This window comes from Pleurodeles waltl, chromosome 7, assembly GCF_031143425.1.
Source record: "Pleurodeles waltl isolate 20211129_DDA chromosome 7, aPleWal1.hap1.20221129, whole genome shotgun sequence".
Classification (NCBI taxonomy): Eukaryota; Metazoa; Chordata; class Amphibia; order Caudata; family Salamandridae; genus Pleurodeles; species Pleurodeles waltl.
Genome location: NC_090446.1, coordinates 639,932,335 through 639,955,824, shown reverse-complemented (window position 1 = coordinate 639,955,824; position 23,490 = coordinate 639,932,335). Strand labels below are relative to the sequence as shown.

At 46.0% G+C, this 23,490-nt stretch overlaps 1 protein-coding gene across 5 annotated transcripts in view; it reads right to left on the bottom strand.

Moving 5' to 3' along the window:
* The window catches only part of SH3TC2 (SH3 domain and tetratricopeptide repeats 2), a 232,473-nt gene that overhangs the window by 183,718 nt on the left and 25,265 nt on the right, over nucleotides 1-23,490 (bottom strand). For 2 of the 5 annotated variants that reach the window (XM_069244633.1, XM_069244637.1), the window contains exon 1: nucleotides 18,960-19,306. The exons of 1 other annotated variant lie outside the window; for it this stretch is intronic. In XM_069244633.1, the coding sequence (XP_069100734.1) occupies nucleotides 18,960-19,119 (160 nt within the window). In that variant the 5' untranslated portion in view covers nucleotides 19,120-19,306. Of the gene's footprint in view, nucleotides 1-2,098; nucleotides 2,738-3,365; nucleotides 3,444-18,959; nucleotides 19,307-23,490 lie in introns of those variants that run through there. 2 more of the 5 variants (XM_069244635.1, XM_069244634.1) reach the window with 2 other exon arrangements.

The window sequence follows — 23,490 nt, the reverse complement described above, 5'->3', positions numbered from 1 at the left end:
TTAACCGGGAGGTGAACTCACACTTCACACTGAAGGACCTAAGCAGTACCCGTAGTATTGGGTGGGGTACCCGAGTGCAATTACAGTGGTGTGAACGCTTGGCCCAGTCGGTGTTAACCTGTGTAAAAATGATAAAGTAAGGGGGTAAAACTATTACAAAATATGCTGCATTATGCTGCATAATTTGTTTATTTTTTGCAGCATAATTTAGTCCACCCTGCCACATAATTTAGGATGCCTATGTCCCATAATTCCAGTCACCCTGCTCATCACTTAGAACAATTTGTATAATCTCGCTACAAAAATAAACAAAAAATAATAATTAATTTAAATTTCTATGCTGATTCCTTTAAAAATGGGTCACCCAGGAAACTGTGTTATACATTGGTACATGGTCGGTGATAGATTTTGATCTGCACTTATATAGGACTTCTCCAGTACCGTTTTGCAGTTAAGAACTCTCTGTGGCAGAATGGATGCATGATTAACGCCTACAGGCAGGACAACTGAAATTTTGCGACAGTGTAGGACCAATTTATGCAGAAGTGACTAAATGATCATTGTTTTTTCACGTTAACACTATCTGGGCAAATATTTCACCTTATTAGTTCCAGTTTAATACCCACATTTATCAATGAGCAACTGAAAATTGTCTATTCATACTTTATGAAGGGCATTCCATGTAGCAACATGTCAGTACATTTTTTGTAACTTTTGGTCAGTTTGATCTAGGAAAAAAGTGTTCTGTTACAATTTGTAAATTACGCAGCACATGAGGGATTATGTGGCTAATGCATCAAATGTGTAATTAGGCGGAAAACGACACTGCAGCGGATTCACATAATTTCAGTGCTCCGTCTGTCTGCTATTGGATGACAATCATCGACTTTAATTTGAATTCTTAATTCGACAATGTTCATTGCACTCCTACAATACCTCAGTGGGTCAATGCACAACTGCAGAGGTCTATGTGTCAAGTGCTGGAAACAGGCTGGAAGCCTAGGAAGGTTGATTATTCAAGTCATTGAATTGAATATATAGCTGGGTTGGGAAATAAATGCTGGTAGTATGTATGCACCATCCTGATAAGTGCAATGCAAATGTTTCCGATCACTACAAGTCGGAATTTGACCCTTAACCTTTCAGGTGGGCAGGATTTCCTTGTGCACTTTGATTACTGATGGCATTTAGAAGTGAAGGGGTGGTGAGAAACCGCATTCCTGGTCTTGGAATGTAGCTCTGCCGGTCGAAGGGGAAATACCAAATTTTGCAAGAGGTCTTTCATAGCAACAGGCGTTTAAAAAAGGCGTCAGCACAAAGCGAAATGCGGGGCCTAGCAAACTCAGAAATAACCTTTCGACTTACTTGCCTGTAATAAACAGATCCTGCTACACCCAAGATAACTTGTAACTGTGTTCATAACTACCGCAAAGCGCTGAGATGCCATGCTATGACAGTGTGTGTGCTATAAGAGTGCTAATTAACAAAAATAATAAAATGTGTTGATTATATTAAAAGACGTGGATATTTGTTCCCCTAATTGTTGAACTCTCAAGACACAAACATACTAGACACAGCCATACACCCCAACCACCACTAACCCGCGTCATGCCAACTCCACCAACCTTCTCGATGTTGATCTACAATTACATACATGAATGTACCAAGCCATGCTGGGCGCTAGAACCTTCACTGTATTAATGCATCGTGACCACCCCCCACTGTGCTGAGTTCTGCCATGCTTCTCTGCATGGAAGGGAGCATGGGACCCCCTCTTAGGATGTGTTGCCAACTGCGCGTGTCATTGCCGCTCCATGAGGCTGCTAAAACTGTCTGAAACACGGAGACTGGCGATTATTTCCTTAGGTTTGGATTCCTTGGTGAATTCTACAGATTCAGGCGTTGACTCCGAAAGCAGGACATGTCATCATCCCGGCTTCCATGCTCTCTTGTGTGATCCTGACCACTCCACTTGAACTCTTGCATCTCATATTCCTTATCACTCAAATACACAAGGAGACCTCCAGGATTAAGAACTATAACAATGGATTTTACATTCCCGTGGATTGTGGGGCATGATACCCTCATTAAGACTCACCTGGGCATCGAAGAAGTCTCCTCACCAGAGGGAGCCCCGCACAGCATCCCATGTGTCGACCTGAGCTGCCCACACTCCACGGGCCGGGGGTAACTCTTCTCAGCTCTGCGGAGAACTTGCAGGAGGCTCAGGCGCGAGCCCGGGAGCGCGCCCGGTGCCCGCTGGCGCGGCCTTGCTGTGCACAATGCCACTATTGACCGTGGGCAGTGGGCTCGCATGGCAGCGAAGGAGGGAGCCTTGAGTGACTGGCGGACGGCACTGACAGCTCTGAGGCAAGGCACCGGGCGTCGCCAACTCGCACCTCGACGGGCATTCCTGGCATTCTACGCCGTGGGGGCAGTCTGAGCCCACATCGACTTGTTGCTAAGCACGCCCAAGCAGACTCATTCCTCACCTACCACATAACCCACGGCCCGGACGGACTGACTGCCTCAGCAGAACTAAAGCTGCCTGCACTCCCCGGATAGCTCTGCTGGTTAATGTATTGGCTGCAGAGGTTGTTCACACGTTTTAAATCCGCCGGAGTGGACTCTACCTTTTATAAGCAGCCGATAAAAGGGGTGCCACTAAGTTTCTCAATTAAATACCCCCTGCCGATGTCCAGATAAGGAGCGCTACAACGGCGATATTACAGGCTACGTGGTGTAAACAGGGAAGGACAGTCGGGGGCGGGCAGCTAGTAGAAGACATGACATTGCCTGGCCTCGGTGCGGGCAGGTGTCACAAGATTTGTTGCTGGTATCCTGGGACAAACCCCCAGCAAGGAAAGCAAGTCCAGGCGCGGACTGTTTGAGTGTAAACAGTGTGCATGGGTCGCTTTGTTTTCACCACAAAGAAACCAGTCAGCAGAACAATGCAGTTTACACAGATCTTTCATGCTGCCTGGTGTCACACAGACCCGTTTAAACAGTCTGTTCTTTTATTAGCGTTCCGCTGCTCGAAGCTTTACGTTTCCACTGTACATGAAGGACTGCAAGTACCAGAATGCAAATTCAGCAGCATTGCTTAAGGGGCGTGGATAACCGCAGAGCAGTGTCGTACTGGGCAAAAGAAAGGGCCCGCAAGCCAAAAAAATGCACAATTTAGTAGCTCTCTGGGCTTTTCAAGACATCCTGTCTGGGTGGCCTCTGCCGGGTGGAGAACCGTAGGCTTGTTGTGTTTGTAGGGGGTGTGAGCGGTAATATTAGAGAAATGTGGCCATGACATTTAAATGTTCCTTCCCTATCAAAAAGATAAAACATTGACACATTTTTGCTCTTCTACTCACAAAGGGCGACCAGGCCTCCACGCTGCATGTCTTGAGGTAACATAATCCATTGCCCGCACAGTGCTGTTTTCTACGTCCGCCTAGTCTTTAAAGATGTTTACAACTCAAAGCCACACCAAGCTACAAAACCACCGCACACCCAACCAAAAAAACACAAAAAACGGCCGCATGGTGACCTGTCAGACTGGCCAATCTGGCTCTGCCACCTTGCCCTAGAGGTCAGTCCGGTCGTGTCACATGAGTCTCACAGGGACGTCATTATGATGGATGAGTGCTTCATAAAGGAAGGTTTCTGAATTGCCTAATGCCTTTGAAAATCTGGTAGGCATTAGACGGAGCTCAGCCAGTCATGCTACGGGATGGCATGTGACGGAGTTATCCCCCATGCTGACAGTTGTTTGAAGGCATCCTTTCTAAATATACCGCCACTTCCCTATGGACGGGTTCAGGCGTAAGAATATGGCAGGGGTGTTCTACTGTCAATGCTTTATTCTTTGGTGCTTGAAGATGGAAAGGGCTGTCTGGTTCCAGAATACAGTGTTCTAATGTATTCCACAAACAAGTTCTAAATATCGCCCAGTTAAGAATAAATTGCTGACTATCAACATGCAATGGAGCATTTTTTTTTCAGAAACAGCATTTTGGTGACAATATTTTTGTTGTAAATATTCTGACGTAAAAAGGGCCTTTGCTGGCAAAGTGATAAACAGTGGACACATGTGAACACAAAGGAAGCTCACGTGAACAGCAGAGTCTGCCACTGAGATTTTTTTTTCAGCTGGCCCTGTTTTTCATAATGAAAAGCCCAAAGGCTTTGTGAGAAAGTGAGAACTTCATGATTCATTTAGGAGCAGTCGCCTTTGCAGGATGACATTCAGTTTATACATTAGGTATTACTTTAGCCACATATTTCATGAGGGTAGAGAAAAATGGAGGACCTGTTTCGTTGGAGTAGATGGTCAATTTTCCAGTCAGTCCAGCTTTTTGAGGATATTAGAAGCAGAATGAGTGCTGCAAACAATGGTATGTTGGCTGGCAATGAGTATATGAAGTTCATAGTGACCATCTTTTCCTGGGACTCTACCCAGGAGATCTCACAGGTGTGGCGAGCACAATGACAATCACAGGTCCTTACCTTCATGAAATCTTACACTCATATTTGAAAGGGGGTGTCCTTCTTTCAGTGTTCAGGGGTATGTGAAATCCCATAGGTTCCACCATGAAAAATCCCATTTTATGGTAGCCTGAGAAAAAACTGGGCTTTCTAATCCTTGTTGAAGTTTGCTCCATAAATAATAATCTTTTACGACGTATGCATTTGTTTTTCTATTGAATAAGCCAAGTTAAAAAGGCAGAGAAGCACTGTACATGGTCACAAACATGCATAACATCAACAAATAATAACAGAGGAGCCTGGGTTGTGGACAGTTAATGCATTGTGATTCTCTAGAACCGGCTATTCTATCCCTCTTAGTTTAAGAGTTTTACCACTAATCAGAATCACGTTTCATGTAATCGGCCCTGTTTTAGCATGGATTGTTTCAGTTTCTTCTAAAAATGTACTGTCTCTGTCTGAAAGTAAAAAATATGTATGGGATTCCATTTTCAGGTAGAGGACTTTAGGATTATTTTTCTAGTTCCCAAATGACGGACACAATAGAAGACCAGTGTTAGACCTGGCTTCCTTCACATGGCTATCCACTTTTTGCCTTCAATCCTTCTGTTTGCTGGCTTTATTCTTTCTGGATTTAGGACTCTGTGTACTTTACAACGCAACACTGATTGTGCCATTCACTTAAGTAGCACTTTAAATACTTCTCAGGTCAGTCATTGCACCCTGTGTGTACAGTTCTTAAAATGCCATGTAGATCTGGTAAATAACCTTTTGGTAGGCCCAAACCTTCTATTTAACATGTATGTTCCCCTTAGGGTAGGTCTTGGGCACCCCAGAGGGCAGGGTGCAGTGTACTTAAAAAGTAGGACATGTAAGTAGGAAGCTGGATCTGTATATACTATTTCAAAATGTGATATAGTGTGCATAGAGTCCAAGGGTTCCCCAGAGGCTTAACAGAGTCTAAAGTAGATAGTACTAATGTTCTCTTTTATGGTAGTGTGATTGAGCAGTTAGGCTTATGAGAGGGTAGTGCATAGCATTTGTTGTACACACACACAGGCAATAAATGAAGCACACACTCAATGACTAATTCCAGGCCAATTGTTTTATATAGCAAAAATATATTTTGTTACTTTATTTCTAGAACCACAAGATTAAGTTTGCAGGTAAGTACATTTCCACGTAGGTATACAATACATGTATCAATACCACTTTGTTTCAATTTGGCAAGTTACATGATTTTCAAGAAAATAGCTAATATCTATTTTAAAGACAGTTCTGGGGGGAAGAAAAGTTAGTACCGTTTTTGAGGTAAGTCCCAGACTTAAAGTTCCAGTCTCCAGGTGTTAGGATGTCCACAGGATGGGGTTCAAGTTAACCCCAAATACCACCACCAGCAACACAGGGCTGGCCAGGTGCAGAGGTCAAAGATGATGTAGAATTTAAAATGTGGTCATCTGGAGACTAGGGGCATTCGGGATCAGGCCTGTTTGCAGGTAACTACCTGCGTCTTCGAAGGGCAGACATGGGGTGTTTAAGTGATCACTGGGGGGGCCACAGGTCAGCACCAAACACACACACCCTCAGCTGTGCAGGGGCAGCTGGGTGCAGGGTGCAAGCACAGCATCAGGCTCCTAATACTTTCCAATATGGGGGCTCCAGAGGTCACAAAGATGTTGCAGGTTAGGTTGAGGGGGTAAGTTCCTGAAAACCACAGGCTGGACAAGGAGGAGGGCCGCCTGCTGGATGTTGCTGGTCAGTTGTTCGGATTCCCTAGGCCCAGGGGTTTACGGGTGCAGTGGTACCTTTGAGCGTCATCCTATTTTCTTGCGGTCATGTGGGTCCTCTAGATTTAGGTTGCAAGCCTCATTGTGTTGGACAGGGGGGGTCAATCCAGGGAGGACACTAGTTCTGACTCGCTTAGGGACCAGCTCTAGTCCGTTCTGCCACCTGGACATTAGCCTTGGCCGTCGGGTGCAGAGTGGGCAGGTCTCGCGGATGTGGGGTGGGTCAGAAGTCCTTTGCTGGAGTTTCTTTCTGGTCAGGGCTGTTGTCCAGGGAGATCATGGTCCTCTGGGGTGCAGGTAATCCTCTTGAGGCTTTTAAGAGGTCTCTGGGCCTGCAGGATGCGTCACCTTTTGGTAGCAGGGATTCAGAAGCTGGAGACAGGCCCGTAGGGCTGCGGCCAAGTCAGCTGGTGTCGTCAGTCTTCTGTGCTGCGGGTCAGCTTAGCAGTCCTTCTTCTTTTTTCTTGTCTTCTTGAGGTCACCAGGAGTCTGACAAGCTAGGATCAGCAGAACCCTTAAATCCTGGATTTAGGCTCGTTACAGGGGTCAGAGGGCAGTAGCAAATGGCTACTGTCCCTGAGGATGACTACACCCTTCCGATGTCCAATCCCTTTTGGGGAAGGGACACAGACCTAATTGTATTGGTCCACGTTCTCCAAACCAAGATGGAGGATTTTGCAAGTAGGGGGTCACTTCAGCTCTAGACACCTTAGGGGGGTCCTAGGTGAAGTGGTCCCTCCTCCTTGTTTTCCCTAATTTTCCCACCAGACTTGCCACCAAAATTGGGGTTTTGTCCAAGGGGGCAGGCATCTCCACTAGCTGCGGTGCCCTGGGGCACTATAGCAAGAGGCCTGAGGCCTTGAAACTCACCACCAGGTGTTACAGTTCATGCAGGGGGGAGGTGTGAAGCACCTCCACCAAGTTCAGGCTTTATTTCTTGCGACAGACAGCACAAAAGCATTCTCCCCATGTGGTCAGAAACTTGTCTGAAAGTGGCAGGCTGGCACAGACTGGTCAGTCCTGCACAAGATGTTTGGCTAAAATGCAAGGGGCATCTCTGAGATGTCCTCTGGGTGCATTTTTCAATAAATCAAACACTGGAATCAGTGTGGGTTTATTATGCTGAGAAGTTTGATACCAAATTTCCCCAACTTCAGTGAAGCCATTATGGAGCTGTGGAGTTCGTAATGACAAACTCCCAGCCCATATACTCAGTATGGCCACACTGCACTTACAATGACTAAGAATGGACTTAGACACTGTAGGGGCATATTGCTCATGCAACTATGCCCTCACCTGTGGTGCCTTAGGGCTGTAAGGCCTGCTAGAGGGGTGACTTACCTATGCCACAGGCAGTGGTTTGTGGGCATACCACCCTGAGAGGGGTGTCATGCCGACTTTGTCTTTTTCTCCCCACCAACACACACAAGCTTCAATGGCAGTGTGCACGGGCATGCTGAGGGGCCCTCCCGGGTGGCATGATACATGCTGCAGCCCTTGGGGACCTTTTCTGGACACAGGGCCCTTGGTACCATGGGTATCTTTTACAAGGAACTTAACTGTGTGCCAGGGGTGTGCCAACTGTGGGAAAAATGGTACAGTTTTTGGGAAACAACACTGGTGCTGGGGCCTGGTTAGCAGGATCCCAGCAAACTCTCAATCAAGTCAGCATCAATATCAGGCAAAACGTGTGTGGGGGGTAACCATGCCAACAAGGGCACTTTCCTACAATATACTTTTAAGATTTACATGTCCTGATATTGCAAAACTCTCAAACTCGTTTTTTCACAACTGAAAGATCTGCTTCTCTCATAGGATAACATTTGAGTTACTGTATTACATTTAATAAGTGGTTATTTCAAAATGAGAGAGAGAAAAAAATCATGTTTGGTGTCCTTGGAATTGTAATGAAAATTTCTCTCTCATGGTGAAGTGGGATTTTAAATTACAATTTAGAAAATTATACTTTGAGAAAGTTGGTATTTCCCTGCCTTGGCCATATGGTGCCTTCAGCCTGTCTCTGGATCACATGACAGGGTATAGCTGACAGCTGGGCTCTGTGTATTCCTCAGAGACAGCCACACACACTCAATAGATTAGGTGTGGCAGGATGGGCGGGTAAAGTTGGGCACATCCCTACTTACACTTGAATAGTCTGTGTTTGGCCTCCACACAAAGGCTTAATTCCTTGTAGTTAGTCTGAAACCATAATGGGGAAGGCAGGATGCCCGAGGACTTCAAAGGGAAACCTCCAGAAGCATATCCCACTGCAATGGAAGGCCCAGGTATAAATATTTGACCCAGGACACCAAGTCTTCAGCACACTTTTGGACCTGTGGATACTCTTCCAGGAAGAAAGACTGCTGCGCTATTGAAAGGACTGCCACTCTGCTGGACTGTTGCTCTGAAGGACTGCTGCCCTGCTGTGATAGGGACAGAAGGCTCCAACAACCTTGAACCCAGCACCTTGACTCTACCATTTGTGAGTCCTTCCCTGCAAAGAAGTGTCACCCTAGTCTTGGACTCTTGGAAGTGGGCCCGAAGATGCTCTGCCAGCCCGACTGTAGACCCAGCTGAACCAACGCATCACCTCTGTAACACGTGCAATCCAGAGAACAGCCAATGCCTTGCCTCTGCTGCGAGGGTTGTCCCCGTACAAGGACTCCGCATCAGCCTCGCAGCCTGCATTGGAACCGCCGCTGTGTGAAGCTTCATGGATGCAGGCCCTCACATCACAAATCTCTCATCTATGGCAGCCTTGACGACAATGCAGGTTCTCGCATCATAGACTCCTAGCTCTTCAGAACTGATGTATTGCTTAGACTGAGCAGCATATCTTCGATACCAAACTTCTCATCACAAGCCCTTATTAACGGGAGCCTCAATGATGATGCAGGACCTCTCAATGCAGCTTCGCAGCCCCTCGGAACTGACACATCTCTCAGATGTGCAATGCATCCTGAACGCAGGACCTCACAATGCTCTGCAACCAAGATTTAAGGTACTCTTGTTCAGCAGGTTTAACTGAGTCCCTTGTTGTTTTGGTCTTGCTTTAATGATTATGTATTATTCCATTGGTCTAAATTGGTGTTGAATTTTTGCTGTGTTGTGTTTTCACTTACATTATTTCATGAAGTGCAGTGTAAATACTCTACGCATTGGCTCTAAGTGAACCCTGACTGATCAGTGTTAAGCTAACAGCGGGTTCAGCACAGGTTAATATGGGGTTTACTTGTGTCTCACTCTGACAAGGATCCTGATTCCTGCATGATTAGGGTTTCACCCGCCCCAACAAGTAACACAATTTCTTACAGCCACTTTATGTGCTGATTTGAATCCCTCATATCCTGAGTTAATGTGGAGAAGAAGCAGCATGCATGATGTGGAAAGCAATTGTAATTTCTCTATGTCTTGTCTTCTCCAGCCTCTTTAGCTTGAAAATTATACTTTTAGCTGTAAGATCCAGGGCATTTCCCTAATAGGTTTTTATGAATTATTAGTATTCAAAAGCCTAAAGGTGTGAACCATATTGTCAAAGACAGGTATTCCATTAGTTTTCTGTGCAGATCCGAGTCCCTGACTGAGTGAAGTGATGCACAACAGAGTCCTAACCTAGGGCATGACATGGACCTTCTATTTTACACTGGAGTAACTTGAATATGCAGATGATCCAGCTTGGCTTTCTCACACTCACCAGTATATGCAGGGCAAGGGGTCTCTCCTCAACATCTCTGCATAGCTAGTAGGCCTGAAGATCATCATGATGAAATAGGAAGTAATGTCACTTAAGATCCCAAACTCTTCACCAATCAAGGTGGATGGAGAGATCACAGCCATTATTGAACAGTTCACCTACCTAGACAGTGCTATCAGACATGAAGGAGGGGCAGGCAGTGATAACAACAGAAGACTGAACAAGGCCAGGAATGTCTTCAGGATGCTGAACAATGTGTGTAGGTCATCTCAGTAAAGCACGAACAGCAAGCTGAGGCTTTATAAGGGCTGGGTTCTGTCCACACTCATGTATGGATCTGAATGCTGGTAGAATACGAAAGTGATGTCACCAAAATGTCAGCCTTCCACACCAGTAATCTGAGAAGAATCTTGTGCATTCTTTGGCCGCAAACCACCTCTAACCAGGAACTGCCCACCAGATGCAGGCAAGAGAGCATGGACACCATCATTATGAGAAGATGGAGATGGATGGGACACAGCATCCAGAGAGAACCGGCACCTTAATAAGCACTGCTCTCATTTGGACCCCATATACAAAAGAAAGGCGAGCCAAAGAACATCTGGAAGTGAACTGTGGGAACAGAAATTAAGATGCTGCTTGGGCACCATACAGAAACGTACTCAAGATAAACGGAAGTGGGCGTCCTTCATTGCTGTTCTAAATGCTAGCCAGCATAGTGGGAAGTAGCATAGTAGTATTTTTAGTAGTAGTAGTATCTTTTAATCCATATTGATTACTTGGCAGGTATGAAGTACTATTTACATAACAGCAGACATGTATTTCTCTTTTGTGCTCAGTGGCTTGGTACTTTTTCAAGGCTTAAAAGTCATCAAACTATCATGGTTGTGAGGATAGTTTCATAATGGCATAGCAGGTTTGTGGTAATTCCAGAACAGGGTCATGTGAGGTACTTGATGTATTGTGGAATACCCACTGTAGGAAGCTGGCTCTGTATATACTATATCAAAATGAGATATGGTGTGCACAGAGTTCAGGGTTTCCCCAGAGGCTTAACAGAGGCTAATGTAGATAATACTAATGCTCTCTTTTGTGGTAGTGTGGTCGAGCATTTAGGCTTATCAGAGGGTAGTGCAAAGCATTTGTTGTACACACACAGACAATAGAAGAAGCACACACTCAGTGACTTTACCCCAGACCAATGATTTTTTAAATAGCAAAAATATATTTTCTTAATTTATTTTTAGAACCACAAGATTCAAGTTGCAGGTAAGTACTTCGATAGATTCGTAATTCACACATGTATCAACAGTACGTTGTTTGAAATCGATAAGTTATTTGTTTTTTCAAATATCGGCAATTATCAGTTTTAAAACTTGACAGTTCAAGTTTCAGAAACAGTTCTTGGGGGGAAGAAAAGTTAGACTGGTGTGCAGATAAGTATTCAACTTACAGTTCCAGTCTCCAGGTTACAGGAAGTCCACGGGTCGGGTTCCAATTAATCCCAAACACTCTCCACCAGCCACACGGGGCCAGTCGGGTGCACAAGTAAAAAACGAGCAAACTTAATGTGGTTCTCCTATGGAGACAGGGGGTACTCGGAAACAGACCTGCTTGCAGGTAAGTACCCCCGGCTCGGGGGGGGAGACCAGGGGGAATTAGAGTAGCACTGGGGTGGGGGGGGGACAAGTAGGCACCAAAAACGCACCCTGAGCGGCACAGGGGCAGCCAGGTGCAGGGTGCAAACAGGACATCGGGCTCCCAATGCTGGTCTATGAGGGGACCCTGGGGGTTACTCAGTCGCTGCAGGCGAGGTACAGGGGGTCGTCTAGGGCAAACAACAGGCTGGACATGGAGGAGGGCCATGTGTTGAAGGTTGTTGCACCGTAGGTCGGGTTTTCTATGGTCTGGGGGCTGCGGGGGCAGTGGGTCTTTAAGTGTTGGATATTTTCATCCGGAGCTTTCGTGGTCGGGGATTCCCTCTGCAGGCGCTGTCGTGGAGGGGTGGAGAGGTCATCCCAGGGTGGACACTTGCTCGGAATTGTGTGGGGATCCTCTCTAGCAGTTTGGGCCACCTGGACACGGGCCATGGGCGTCTGGTGCAGAGTGGTAAGGACTCATGCATTCGGAGTGAAGTTGGAGTCCCCTGTTGGAAAGTTCTTTGTGGACTGTGCCGCTGTCCTCAGGAGTTCTTGGTCCTCAGTGATGCAAGGCAGTCCTCTGTAGCTTGGCAAAGGTCGCTGGTCCCGCTGGATGCCTCGCTTTCTTTGTGCAGGTGCTCTGAAGACAGGCCGGTAGAGCTGGGGCCAAGTCAGTTTGTGTTGTCCTTCTTTGCTGGGGTTTTAGCTATGCAGTCCTTTTTCTTCTTGTGAGGTTGCCAGGAATCTGGTGAGCTTGGTTCAGGGAAGCCCTTAAGTACAAGATTTAGGGGAATTACATGGGTCAGAGGGCAGTAGCCAATGGCTACTATCCCTGAGGCAGACTACATGGCTACACCCTTCTTGTGTCCACTCCCTTTGGGGAGGGGGGCACATTCCTAACCCTATTGGTCCCTGTCCTGCAAACCAAGATGGAGTATTCTGCGGGGAGGGGTCACTTCAGCTCTGGACACCTTAGGGGTGGTCCCAGCCGAAGTGGTCACTCCTCCTTGTTTTTACTAAGTTTCCAGCCAAACTTGCTGATAAAATTGGGGCTTTGTCCAGGGGGCAGGCATCTCCACTAGGTGGAGTGCCCTGGGACACTGTAACATGAGGCCTGAGCCTTTGAGGTTCACCGCCAGGAGTTACAGTTGCTGCCAGGGAGAGGAGTTAAGCACCTCCACCCAGAGCAGGCTTAGTTTCTGGCCTCAGACAGCACAAAGGCCCTCACTCCATGGGGTAAGAAACTTGTCTGCTAGTGGCAGGCTGGCACAGTCCCTACACTACAGGATTGGGTAAAATTCAGAGGGCATCTTTAAGAAGCCCTCTGTGTGCTTTTTAGAATAAATCCAACACTGACATCAGAGTGGGCTTATTGTGCTGGGAAGTTTGATATCAAACTTCCCAGTATTCAGTGAAGCCATTATGGAGCTGTGGAGTTCGTAATAACAGATTCCCAGACCATATACTTAATATGGCCACAATGCACTTACAATGTCTAAGAATTGGCTTAGACACTGTAGGGGCATATTGCTTATGCAGCTATGCCCTCACCTATGGTACAGTGCACCCTGCCCTAGGGCTGTGAGGCCTGCTAGAGGTGTGACTTACATATGCCACAGGCAGTGTTTTGTGGGCATGGCACCCTGATTTCTTCCCATCAACACACACAATCTGCTATGACAGTGTGCAGGTTTTTAGTGAGGGGTCCCTTAGTGTGGCACACACATGCTGAAGCCCTTAGGGACCCTCCTTGGCCACAGGGCCCTAGGTACTACTGGTACCCTTTACAAGAGACTTATCTGTGTGCCAGAGGTGTGCCAATTGTGGAAACAATTGTACATTTTTAGGGAAAGAACACTGGGGTTTGGTTAGCAGGATCCCAGCACACTCTCTGTCAAGTCGGCATCAATATCAAGCAAAAAGTGGGGGGATAACTTCAACAACGGCCAGTTTCCTACACCCACTTTTTAGCCTGAGATGCCTGAGTCCAAGGCTAAATTTCATAGAAAAACAAAGACCAAAAAGTGGGCCAGTAAAGAAGAGAAAAGGAACCACCTATACAGAACTCCCATATCAAAGGAAAGTCTAGGAATGACCATCACATGGATTTAAATACTTCAGCATATTAACTCCTTACATGATCTAACGCAGAACACATAAGGAAACGGTGAGCTTCTGCAACCAGAAATAAGAGAACTAAGAAACAATCTAAAAACAATAGGAAATAGAATTGAGGATGTCGAAACACATATTGGAAAAACAGAACAAAAGCTGAATATCTTAATGAAAAAACTGCCCCATGTCCAATGGAAACAGTGGAAAGAGAAATTACAGGATTTAAAGACAGAAATAGTAGAAGTGACTGAAGAATGTTTCGTGCTCACTGTGCCATGGGATTCAAACTAGCCTGGCTGATGAGGGGTGATACCCCAAAACCAGTCCCAGAATGCTTATTTCCATTTCAGAGAGGACCTGGCCTGGCAGTGCGGGCTGGACGGTTCCCACGGGGAGCAGAGTCAAGACTGATTTGCATATGGCTGGGTCCAAACTGGGGTGCATGGTGAACAAAAAACGAAGGATTAAACCCAAGTCTGTGAATGGGGTTAAATGTTTGATAATGTTTAGCATTCCGTCAATCTCATTTCAGTGTTGCTATATTTGCCTTAAGTGGGAAGAGTAAGCCCAAATGTGGTTCACATGATCACTGTGCCACTGGATTCAAGCTTGCTTGAGGAGGGGTGATACTGTGAAGCCAGTCCCAGAATGCTTGTATACATTCCAGGGAGGACCTGGCCTGGCAGTTTAGGTTGGATCGCTCCTATAGGGAGCAATATCAAAACGGATTTGCATTTGGCTGGGTCCAAACTGAGGTGTGTGGTGAGCAACCAAAGAATGGATTAAACCCAGATCTGAGACTGAGGGTAAATGTTTGACAATGTTCAGCATTCTGTCCATCATGTTTTTGAGTTGCAATAGTTGCCCTGAGTGGGAAAGGTATGCCCAAATGTGGGTCACATGCTCACTGTGCCACTCAATTCAAGCTAGACTGGATGATGAGGGGTGCTACCCCGAAACTGGTCCCAGGATGATTGTGTCTGGTACAAGGAGGACCTGGCATGGCTGTTTGGGCTGGTATGTAATCATGGGAATCCGGGTCAGGACTGATTTGCATATGGCTAGGCACATACTGGGTTGGTTTGGTGGGCAAAAAACCAATGGATTCAACCCAGATCTGTAGCAGCGGGTGAATGTTTGACAATGTTAAGCATTCCGGCCACCATTTGTTATGTTCTTTTAGTTGCACAAAGTGGTCAGGGTATCCCCAGAAGTGGGTCCTGTGCTCACCGTGCCACTGGATTCAAGTTAGCCTTGCAAATTAGGGGTGATACCCTGAAACCAGTCCCAGGATGCTTGTTTCCGGTCCAGAGAGGACCTGGCCTAGCAGTTTAGGTTGGTCTGTTCCCATGGGGATCAGGGACAAGACTGATTTGCATATGGTTGGGTTCAACATGGGGTGGCGTGATGAGCAAAACAAATGATGGATTAAACCCAGATCTGTGACTGGGGTGAATGTTTGACAATGTTCAGCATTTCATCCATCATCTTTTTGTGTTGCTACAGTTGCCCTAAGTGGGAAGAGTTTGCCCAGACATGGGTCCCCTGCTCACTGTGCCACTGGTTTTAAGTTAGACTGGCTTATGAGGGGTGATCCCCTGTTTGTGGACCAGGGAGCACCTGGCCTAGTGGTTTGGGATGGACTGTTCCCAAAGGGAGCAGGATCAAGACTAATTTGGATATGGCTGGGTCCAAACCAGGGTGGTGTGGTAAACCAAAAAAACAATGGATTAAACCCCGACCTGTGACTGGGGCAGAATGTTTGACAGTGTTCAGCTTACCGCCCATCTTCTTTTTGTGTTGCAATGGATGAATAAAAACCATCAAAACAATGATTCCACCTTAGCTCACCTTTATTGTGGATATGTTCATGCTACAGCTTTCATCCGACTTTACAAATCTGTAAACAGGTTTGTCTCATACTTTATCTGGAAATACCAAAAAGGCCAGGATTTCATTTTACAAACTAAAGATGAATAAAATCAGAGGTCGCTTGGGATAACCAAACTTCAACAATTACTAAGAAAGTCTTTCTTACCATACAAACCACTTGGTGGCAGAACCAACAGCCTTCCCGCCTTGGGTTGACACTGAATTAGATCTGGTCAAGTCTGTCTCACTTATAAGCATATTCAGTCTAAAAACCTTGAAAGCTCCACACTCTTTCTATTAATATAGACACAGTTAATGCTGTCGAAATGTTTGACAAATTGGGGCATATTTAAGAAAGGTGGTGCTGCAGATAGTGCAGCACCACTTTTCTTGCACCCTTAAGGGCCCCCCACCCCACTGCCACCATGTGTGCGCCATATTTATAATACCTTGCACTATGGCACAGGGTAGGGGGTAATAGCGTCATTTTTTTACGCTATTGTTGTACTCTGCAGGAATAGCACCAAATGTTTTTGCCCTACTCCTGCAGAGTACATAGGGTCCCACTGTATTCAATGACATGCCCCTTCGAACGCCTGCTCTGAGAAGGCATTAAAAGTGCAGAAACAATTGATGCAAAGAAATCTCTTAGATTTCCTTGCGCATTTTTTCGCCCCCGTAACGGAGGAACGCCTCCTTTGCATACATTATGCCTGGTGCAGGCATAATGTAGTGCAAAGTGTTACAATGTGGCAAAATGAATGCATTGCGCCACTTTGTAAATATGGCACAGCGTTTTTGGCCTTATAACGCCACATTAGTGTCTAAAAATTACTCTAATGTGCGGTTAGAATGGCACTAAGGGCTCCTAAATATGCCCCAGTATTCCTTAATAAATCAGACAGATTTGTGTTCTCATCCCTATGGTTCAACACAAAAATCTTGATCAGCAGTGCGTAGTTCTCGTGAAAAACTGGGAATCTACAGGGATCCTGCAAGTACAGGATTTTGAAATACCTAATGACCCTTTTTCCTTCACCACATTGTGGGAGAAATTCCACTTACGTCCGATCTAATTTTATAACCTCAGCCTAAACTTAAAATTGCTCTCAGGAAAGTTGAAAAAAACATCCTGCAGGTTGTCTAAACTTTCTAAAAGTGACATATAAGAGATATATAACTGTAAAAAATGTATAGTCCCTTAAACAAGCAACATCCCCCAAATAACACTCACATCCAGGAGAAATGGGAGGAATCACGTAAGTCCAAACATGTTCCCCTGCCTTCCCATGATATGTGGGATAAAATCTGGAATTTTACTATTCTCTTCAAACTATCCCCACTACTTTTCCAAAGTAAATTCTGGGTCCTATATAAGTGCTTTTAGACCCCAGCAAAACTTCACAAATTAGGTCTAACGGATTCTGATCAGTGTTAGCACTGTCTAGAACCTTTAGGTAATCTGGACTACTTACTAAATACCCTTGAACATTTTAAATCACATTGGAATAACAACGAACAAATACTAAATTAGGTTTTTCACAATTATATTCTCCTCAATCATGTTATAGTAACCCTAGGACCACATACTATTACCTCGACTCCAGAACTTGAAATATGAGCTCTTAGACTCCTTGGGCTTCTTTTATCCATCAGCATCAAAACCATGTTTGCTGATTGGAAACAATTTCTGTAACATATCCCACTACACATGGTGGACCTGGGTCTACCTTATCAGAAGCACATGACTATCCTCAATCATAACCTAAATTCCAAATCCTCCAGAGCCTTTTGGGACAAATTGGATCCATACCTGGAAAAAAATCAAGACTCCACAATTCCTCTCATATATCACCTATTTTTCACTTTCTCCAATACTTTTCTTCACCTGCAACACTCTGCATAGCTCTATAAAATAAAATGACTTCTGTCCACTCCCCCCTCACTTTTCTATTGCCCCCTCCAACCCACTGTGCTTTTCCCAGCATCATCTACTCTCTTTACTGTCTACTTTTTTCTTTCTCTTTCGTTTTTCTCCTTTCTTTCTCCTTGCCCTATATTGCTCTGTGTACAAAACTATGCCCAACAACTGAGTAATAAAACCTTTTGTATACTTTTGTACAAAACGTTGACTGTATGTACCATATTATAATGTTTTGTGACTTTTCCTTTGCCCATGTGCCCTCCTCTTATAAATCCAATTAAAACTTTACGAAGCTAAAAAAAAAATAAGAAAAACGCCTGAATCATATATATAAAAGTACAACAGTTATTCTAATTTCCTGATTGTTCACTTGTTTTGGATAAAGGAACCAGTCCGGACCCAGGATTAGTCAACTAAAGACAGTGAGGAGAGAGGATAGAGTCACTACAGATCCATTCCGAAGTACCCCACCTTCTTCAGCTGTCTGTCTACCTTACTCCAAAAATGGATACATGCATATGAATTATTTGAACTACTTGCAGTATTTCGGTTTGCTTGGTCCGCTCACTCCCAATGTTATACTCGGGCATATTTACAATCTTTTAACGCAGAGCAGGGCTGCAAGTCTTCATTCAGTGCTGCACTGCGTCAAAAGAAAAGGGCAGGAATACACGCTGTCTACAAGATATGGCACATTTCTGTCCTTTTCCCTGCCTTGGCGCACTAAGGGCTGCCATGCGCCAAGGCAGGCACCCTTGCACCATGTTGCAAGGGTTGCTGCGTTGCGGGGATGATTGTTTTTGTGCAGGAAGGTAAGCCTTCCTGCACAAAAACAATCACAAGAGGCATTTCCCCTTTCTATGTGTGCCGTAGAATAGAGCACACAAAGAAAAAGGAAAAATTAGGAGAAATAAAGGTATTTCTCCTGTTGAGCCCCCCTTACGCCTCCTCTGGGGATGAGTAGGCTTTTGATGCATTCCCAGGGTCACAAAACCCTTGTAAATCTGGGAATGCGTCAAAATCCATGGGTGTTGTGTGGGAACACCCGTCGAACGCCTCTTTGATGCAGAGTAAAGCAATGCAGCCTCTTGCTCTGCATTGCTGTACACCATATCTACAAGGCCATGAAAAGTCACACAACGTCGCTTTGCGTGGCCTTGTAGATATAGACCTGCAGCCTGCGGTGTTGGTGCTTCAAAAAATGTGACGCACCTGCGACACAATCCCCTTGTAAATAAGCATGCTCATAATTTTAGTGATCGCCAGCTACACATACTGAGGATTTTTTTCTCTACTGGTTAGCTCGCTGCAGGCTTAGTAACTACTTCAAAATTAATGTCCGTGCTTTTGCTGAGAAAAATTTGACAAAGCTACCCATAACTCATATGACCTCCACCAGCCAAGTCCCCTGGCAAGCATGTGGTACCACATTCTTATATTGTAAATACCTTTCCTCCTAAGGGAATGTCTTCTTGGGATCAGGGGCTCCTCAGTCGACCATCTTCTTGAAGGAAGAAGAGAGGTATGACGTAAAATCCTCAGTGGGGAGCGGAAGGAGCTTCCTCCTGGCTTGTACCAGGCACACATGGCAGCCGGTAACAGTGGCATCGGTCTGCCGTAGTCCTCCGTCGGACCCTACATGTGTGTGGCCTGAAACACGGGTTGTATGACTCTAGGATTAACTCAAATCCACCGCATTGCCTCTGACTGCAGTCTACAGCATGTGCCTATTTGTATATACTTGTCCAACAGGAAACATGAGAGCTCAGGAGGGCATGTGAGCCAAGAGGGCACCCGTAGTTCGTGCAGCTGACAGTCTTCTCTACAGGGAGAGCTCCTACTCTGGAGGCACGACTTTAAAATGTCAAATCTATTTCTGTTTTTTGTGACCGACTGGGGGATCCGACCGACACTCAGCTGGGCTGAAAAGATGCTTTGAATGCAACAACTCCTGCTTACATTCAAAGTGGCCTGAGGATATCTCTCCTAAATGGTTAGCGCGCTCTCAGTACAGGTATGACAGTGCTTAATTTGTGCTTGTTGTTTCCGGTGCTGAGCACCGGCCCTTATTTTTGAGGGCCGGGGCTTACTGTTATGCCTCAAGCATTTGCTGGAGCAAAAGACACATATAGGAAAGACGGATGAAGGGAAAAACGAAAAAGCGTCACAAAGGGAGAAAGTACAAAGTTGCAAGAGTGAGCGGAAGTGGCAGCGAGTGGCTTTAAATGGATTAAAGAGGCCCGAGATGGCTCCAGGATTACGCCGCCTCAGTATTCCATGTTCACACATTTAATTACAGCAGCCGCGAGTTCAAGAGGAGGGCTATGGGCACCGGCACCTTTGTATTTACAAATTAAGCACTGAGGAATGTAATTTTCTTTACAAGCGTAGGCAGTATGGCCACTTCTAAAGACAGCAATGCTTAGAAAGGCACAAATAACTGAGAATTTGTTCGTCGTGTTTGAAGACTTATATGTGATCAGATCGCTTTTCAAATGCAGGTTTCGTGAGGTTGTTAAATTTGGCATCTTTCAACCCTGAAAAATGAACTCCGCGCTTTATGTACTAGGCCCGATTCACATCAAAAGAATTGGAAGGAACGCCATATCTGTACGTTTACTATATCACGTAGAGGTAGATTTACGAATTTCCGGAATTCGCAAGTGTTCCCAAGAGTACTATTGGGACATTGCATCTGACCTTTGTTTTCAAGAGTGCTCCTACAAACCTTCTACGCAGTGAGAATTTGCACTTACAACCCTTTGCGTTTGTGCAGTTGCATGTTTTCTTTTTTTCCGCCACGAGGATAATTTCACATAGAGAAACTCTTTCTCTTACACTTTACCATTTTGTAAGGGTGTGCTCTTCCAGTTCACACACTTCAAAATAATTCCCTGCTGTCCATGACTGGCGGAAGTCTCTGCACATTGGAGGATTAGAATGGATATGAAAACGTTGCGAATACCAACATACTCCCAGGTTTGGGCGTGTTACAAACTTTCCAGAGCACCCTGCACTGAAACGCACACTTCCTATCCTAAGAGTGGGGTATGCGCAAGTAATATTACACCATCGTATAACACCATCGAGAAGAAAAAATACATGTGCAAATTTATTCATAATTTCAAATCTGGTTTCATGACTACCAAACAGGAGCGGCTCCTTCATCATCGCCCCACTGACTAAGCCAGCAGCTGAAAAATAAAACAATATTTTACTATTGTTTATTTTTCAGCTGCTGGCTCAGCCAGCAAGTGCAGGGAGCCGGGGTGGCTGGGACATGGGGGAGAGGGAGTGGAGTGCACCTAAGTCCGCAAGTTAGTTTGGCTCGCCCTCTTAGGCCGGTCAAACTGACATGTGCACATAGTTTTCTCCAACCTGGCTGTGTTGCACATTTGGGTTAGAGAAACTCCACAGACTCCCATTCACTGTCTGAGCAGCTCACCAAGCCGCTCCAACCAATCCTGACGCTACTTTCATGATAAAATTCTGACTCTGTGAAGTCACACAATAATGCTTTGAAATGTTGTGCATTTCACTGCCTCAGTTCTGCGTGGCTTTTCCCACGGGGACACCTACCTTGCAAACATTAAACCTGGTAGAGGTATAATGTGACCCAAGGCTTTACAAACTGATGCATTGGGCCCAATGCAAAACTGTGGTGCAAAGTCCTTGCAAATTGTGACCTCATAGCGTAAAATCTTAAGTTGCTCAATGCCATCCTTCATGTCATCCACTATTGTGCTGGAAATTAGCTGATCAAAAATAAATGTGGTGTCTAACAAAAAAGGTCCAAGAACTAGCCAGGATGGTTATTTGTAGAATTCAGGCATTCAATGTTCGGGGCAAAATATGTCCAGTCAACACACCTGTATGAATTTTCATTGAAGTGATTTCCATTAGCATCCACCCTCTGACCTAGGCCTGGCTGAAGTTCACGGAGTCCGACTCTGTGGAATCCCTTGGAGTAAAAAAAAAACTCAGTGGAATTCTGCAGAGGCCGGGTTCTGTGACCCATGGAGTTCTGAATGCGCCAGATCTCAGAAGAGCTAAATCAGGTGGGGCCTGGTCAGCCAAGCCCGACCCTGCTTAGCACTTCCGAGATCGAGCACATTCAGGCCAGGGCCATAGGCAGTGAAAGCCGCCAGGCCTCTTCAGCACCTGCCTGCCTCATGTGCACTACACATGGGGCAGGCCGGTGCACAAGAGGCCTGAAACAACAGCTTTACCTGCCTACAGCCCTGGCCTGAATACAGCCCAGGGCAGTAGGCAGCGAAAGCTGCAGTTTAAGTCCTTGTTTGTGCACAAGTGTGAACAAACAATGAAAAAAAAGGGAGGAGGACTTACCTAGCACTTCCTGGGGTGGGGTCCTCCTCAGCTTGGCTGCCTCCCTCCTCTGCTCCGGTGCGCACTGCAGCCCAGTTATGGGCTACACATTGCAAGCGCAGACTGTCTGAGCTTGCACTATGCAGCCCATACTGGGATGCAGCGCACACCTAGTGAGCTTCGCTCCACTGGCGGGGCTAGCAGAGTTTTTTGGGCAACTTTGCAGTTCAAACGGAGGGCAGAGTTCCAAAAACTCCGTTAGCTCCACCAGGGGAGTGGAGCACCCTGCACACCCCTACTCTAACCCCCGATTTGTCAAGTCTCAGTACCCCTGATTGTAATGTGTATGGCTTTTGTCTGTGCGTAACATATTACGTCCAACATCCATGGTTTTCCCAAATAGCCCATAAATAGCTAAATATTGTTATAGTTGGGCTTAGTTCACCAGTTCATCAGGCCCAGAGGCAGCCCTTGCAAAAGCTGACACCTGTAGTGGGCTTTGTATATACATCCTGCATCCAGTCCCATAAGCCTAGAAGCATGGACATCATTTAGGGGTGGCTGCTGTGACCGCTGTCTTGCTCCTTGGGACTCCTGGCACTGCCTTTGCAACCCCTAGAGTCAGGGGCGGCAAAACAATGGCATGAACTGAAGGTAAAAACTGCTAGAACTGCACTGTTTATTTTCTGCAACTTCAGCTGTAACATGATGCAGTACATGCTTAGCTCTCTAAAACAATTATTGGCAAAGCCAATAGGTCTCTCCTGTACAAGAGCTATTGCCTTTAGCAATGTGAGGCTGATGTTCAGCATGGCTAAAAGTTAGTGGTATAGAGTGTCAGAGTACAGTGTAGTACAGTGGATTTGTTGGAATGTTGTAAAGGGGAGTAGAGAGGTGTAGAATGTTGGAGAGTTGAGTAGAGGGGAGTAGAGATCAGTGGTGTAGTGGCAGAGAGGGTCGTGGAGTGGAGTGGGGTGGAATAGGGTGGAGTGGGTTGGACTGGATTGAGGCAGTGGGGTCGATTGGATTGGAGTAGAGTGGGATGGATTGGATTGGGGTTGAGTGTGTTGACTGGGGTGGATTGGTTTGGAGTGGGGTGGATAGGTTTGGAGTGGGGTGGATAGACTGGGGTGGATTGGATTGGATTGGAGTGGGTGGATTGGATTTATTGGAGTGGGGTGGACTGGAGTGGGGTGGACTGAATGGATTGGAGTGGGGTGGCTTGGATTGGGATAGACTGGATGGATAGAGTGAGTGGGGTAGATAGGAATGGGGTGGGGTGGAGTGGAGTGGATTGGAGAGGGGTGGTTTGGAGTCTGGTGGATTGAAATGGGGTGGGGTGGGGTGTGTTGGATTGGATTAGAGTGGGGTGGATTGCATTGAGGTGGGGTGGATTGTAGTGCAGTGGGTTGGATGGGATGGAATTGGAGTGGGATGGACTACTGGGATGGGGTGAGGTGGACTGGATTGGGGTGGGGTAGATTGGAGTGCAGTGGATTGGAGTGGACTGGATTGGATTGGGTGGATTAGAGGGGGGTAGGCTGGCTAGATTGGATTGGAGTGTGTTGGACTGAACTGGGATGGGTGGGCTAGATCAGGGTAGAGTGGGTTGGATTGGAGTGAAGCAGGTGGACTTGAGTGGAGTGGGTGGAT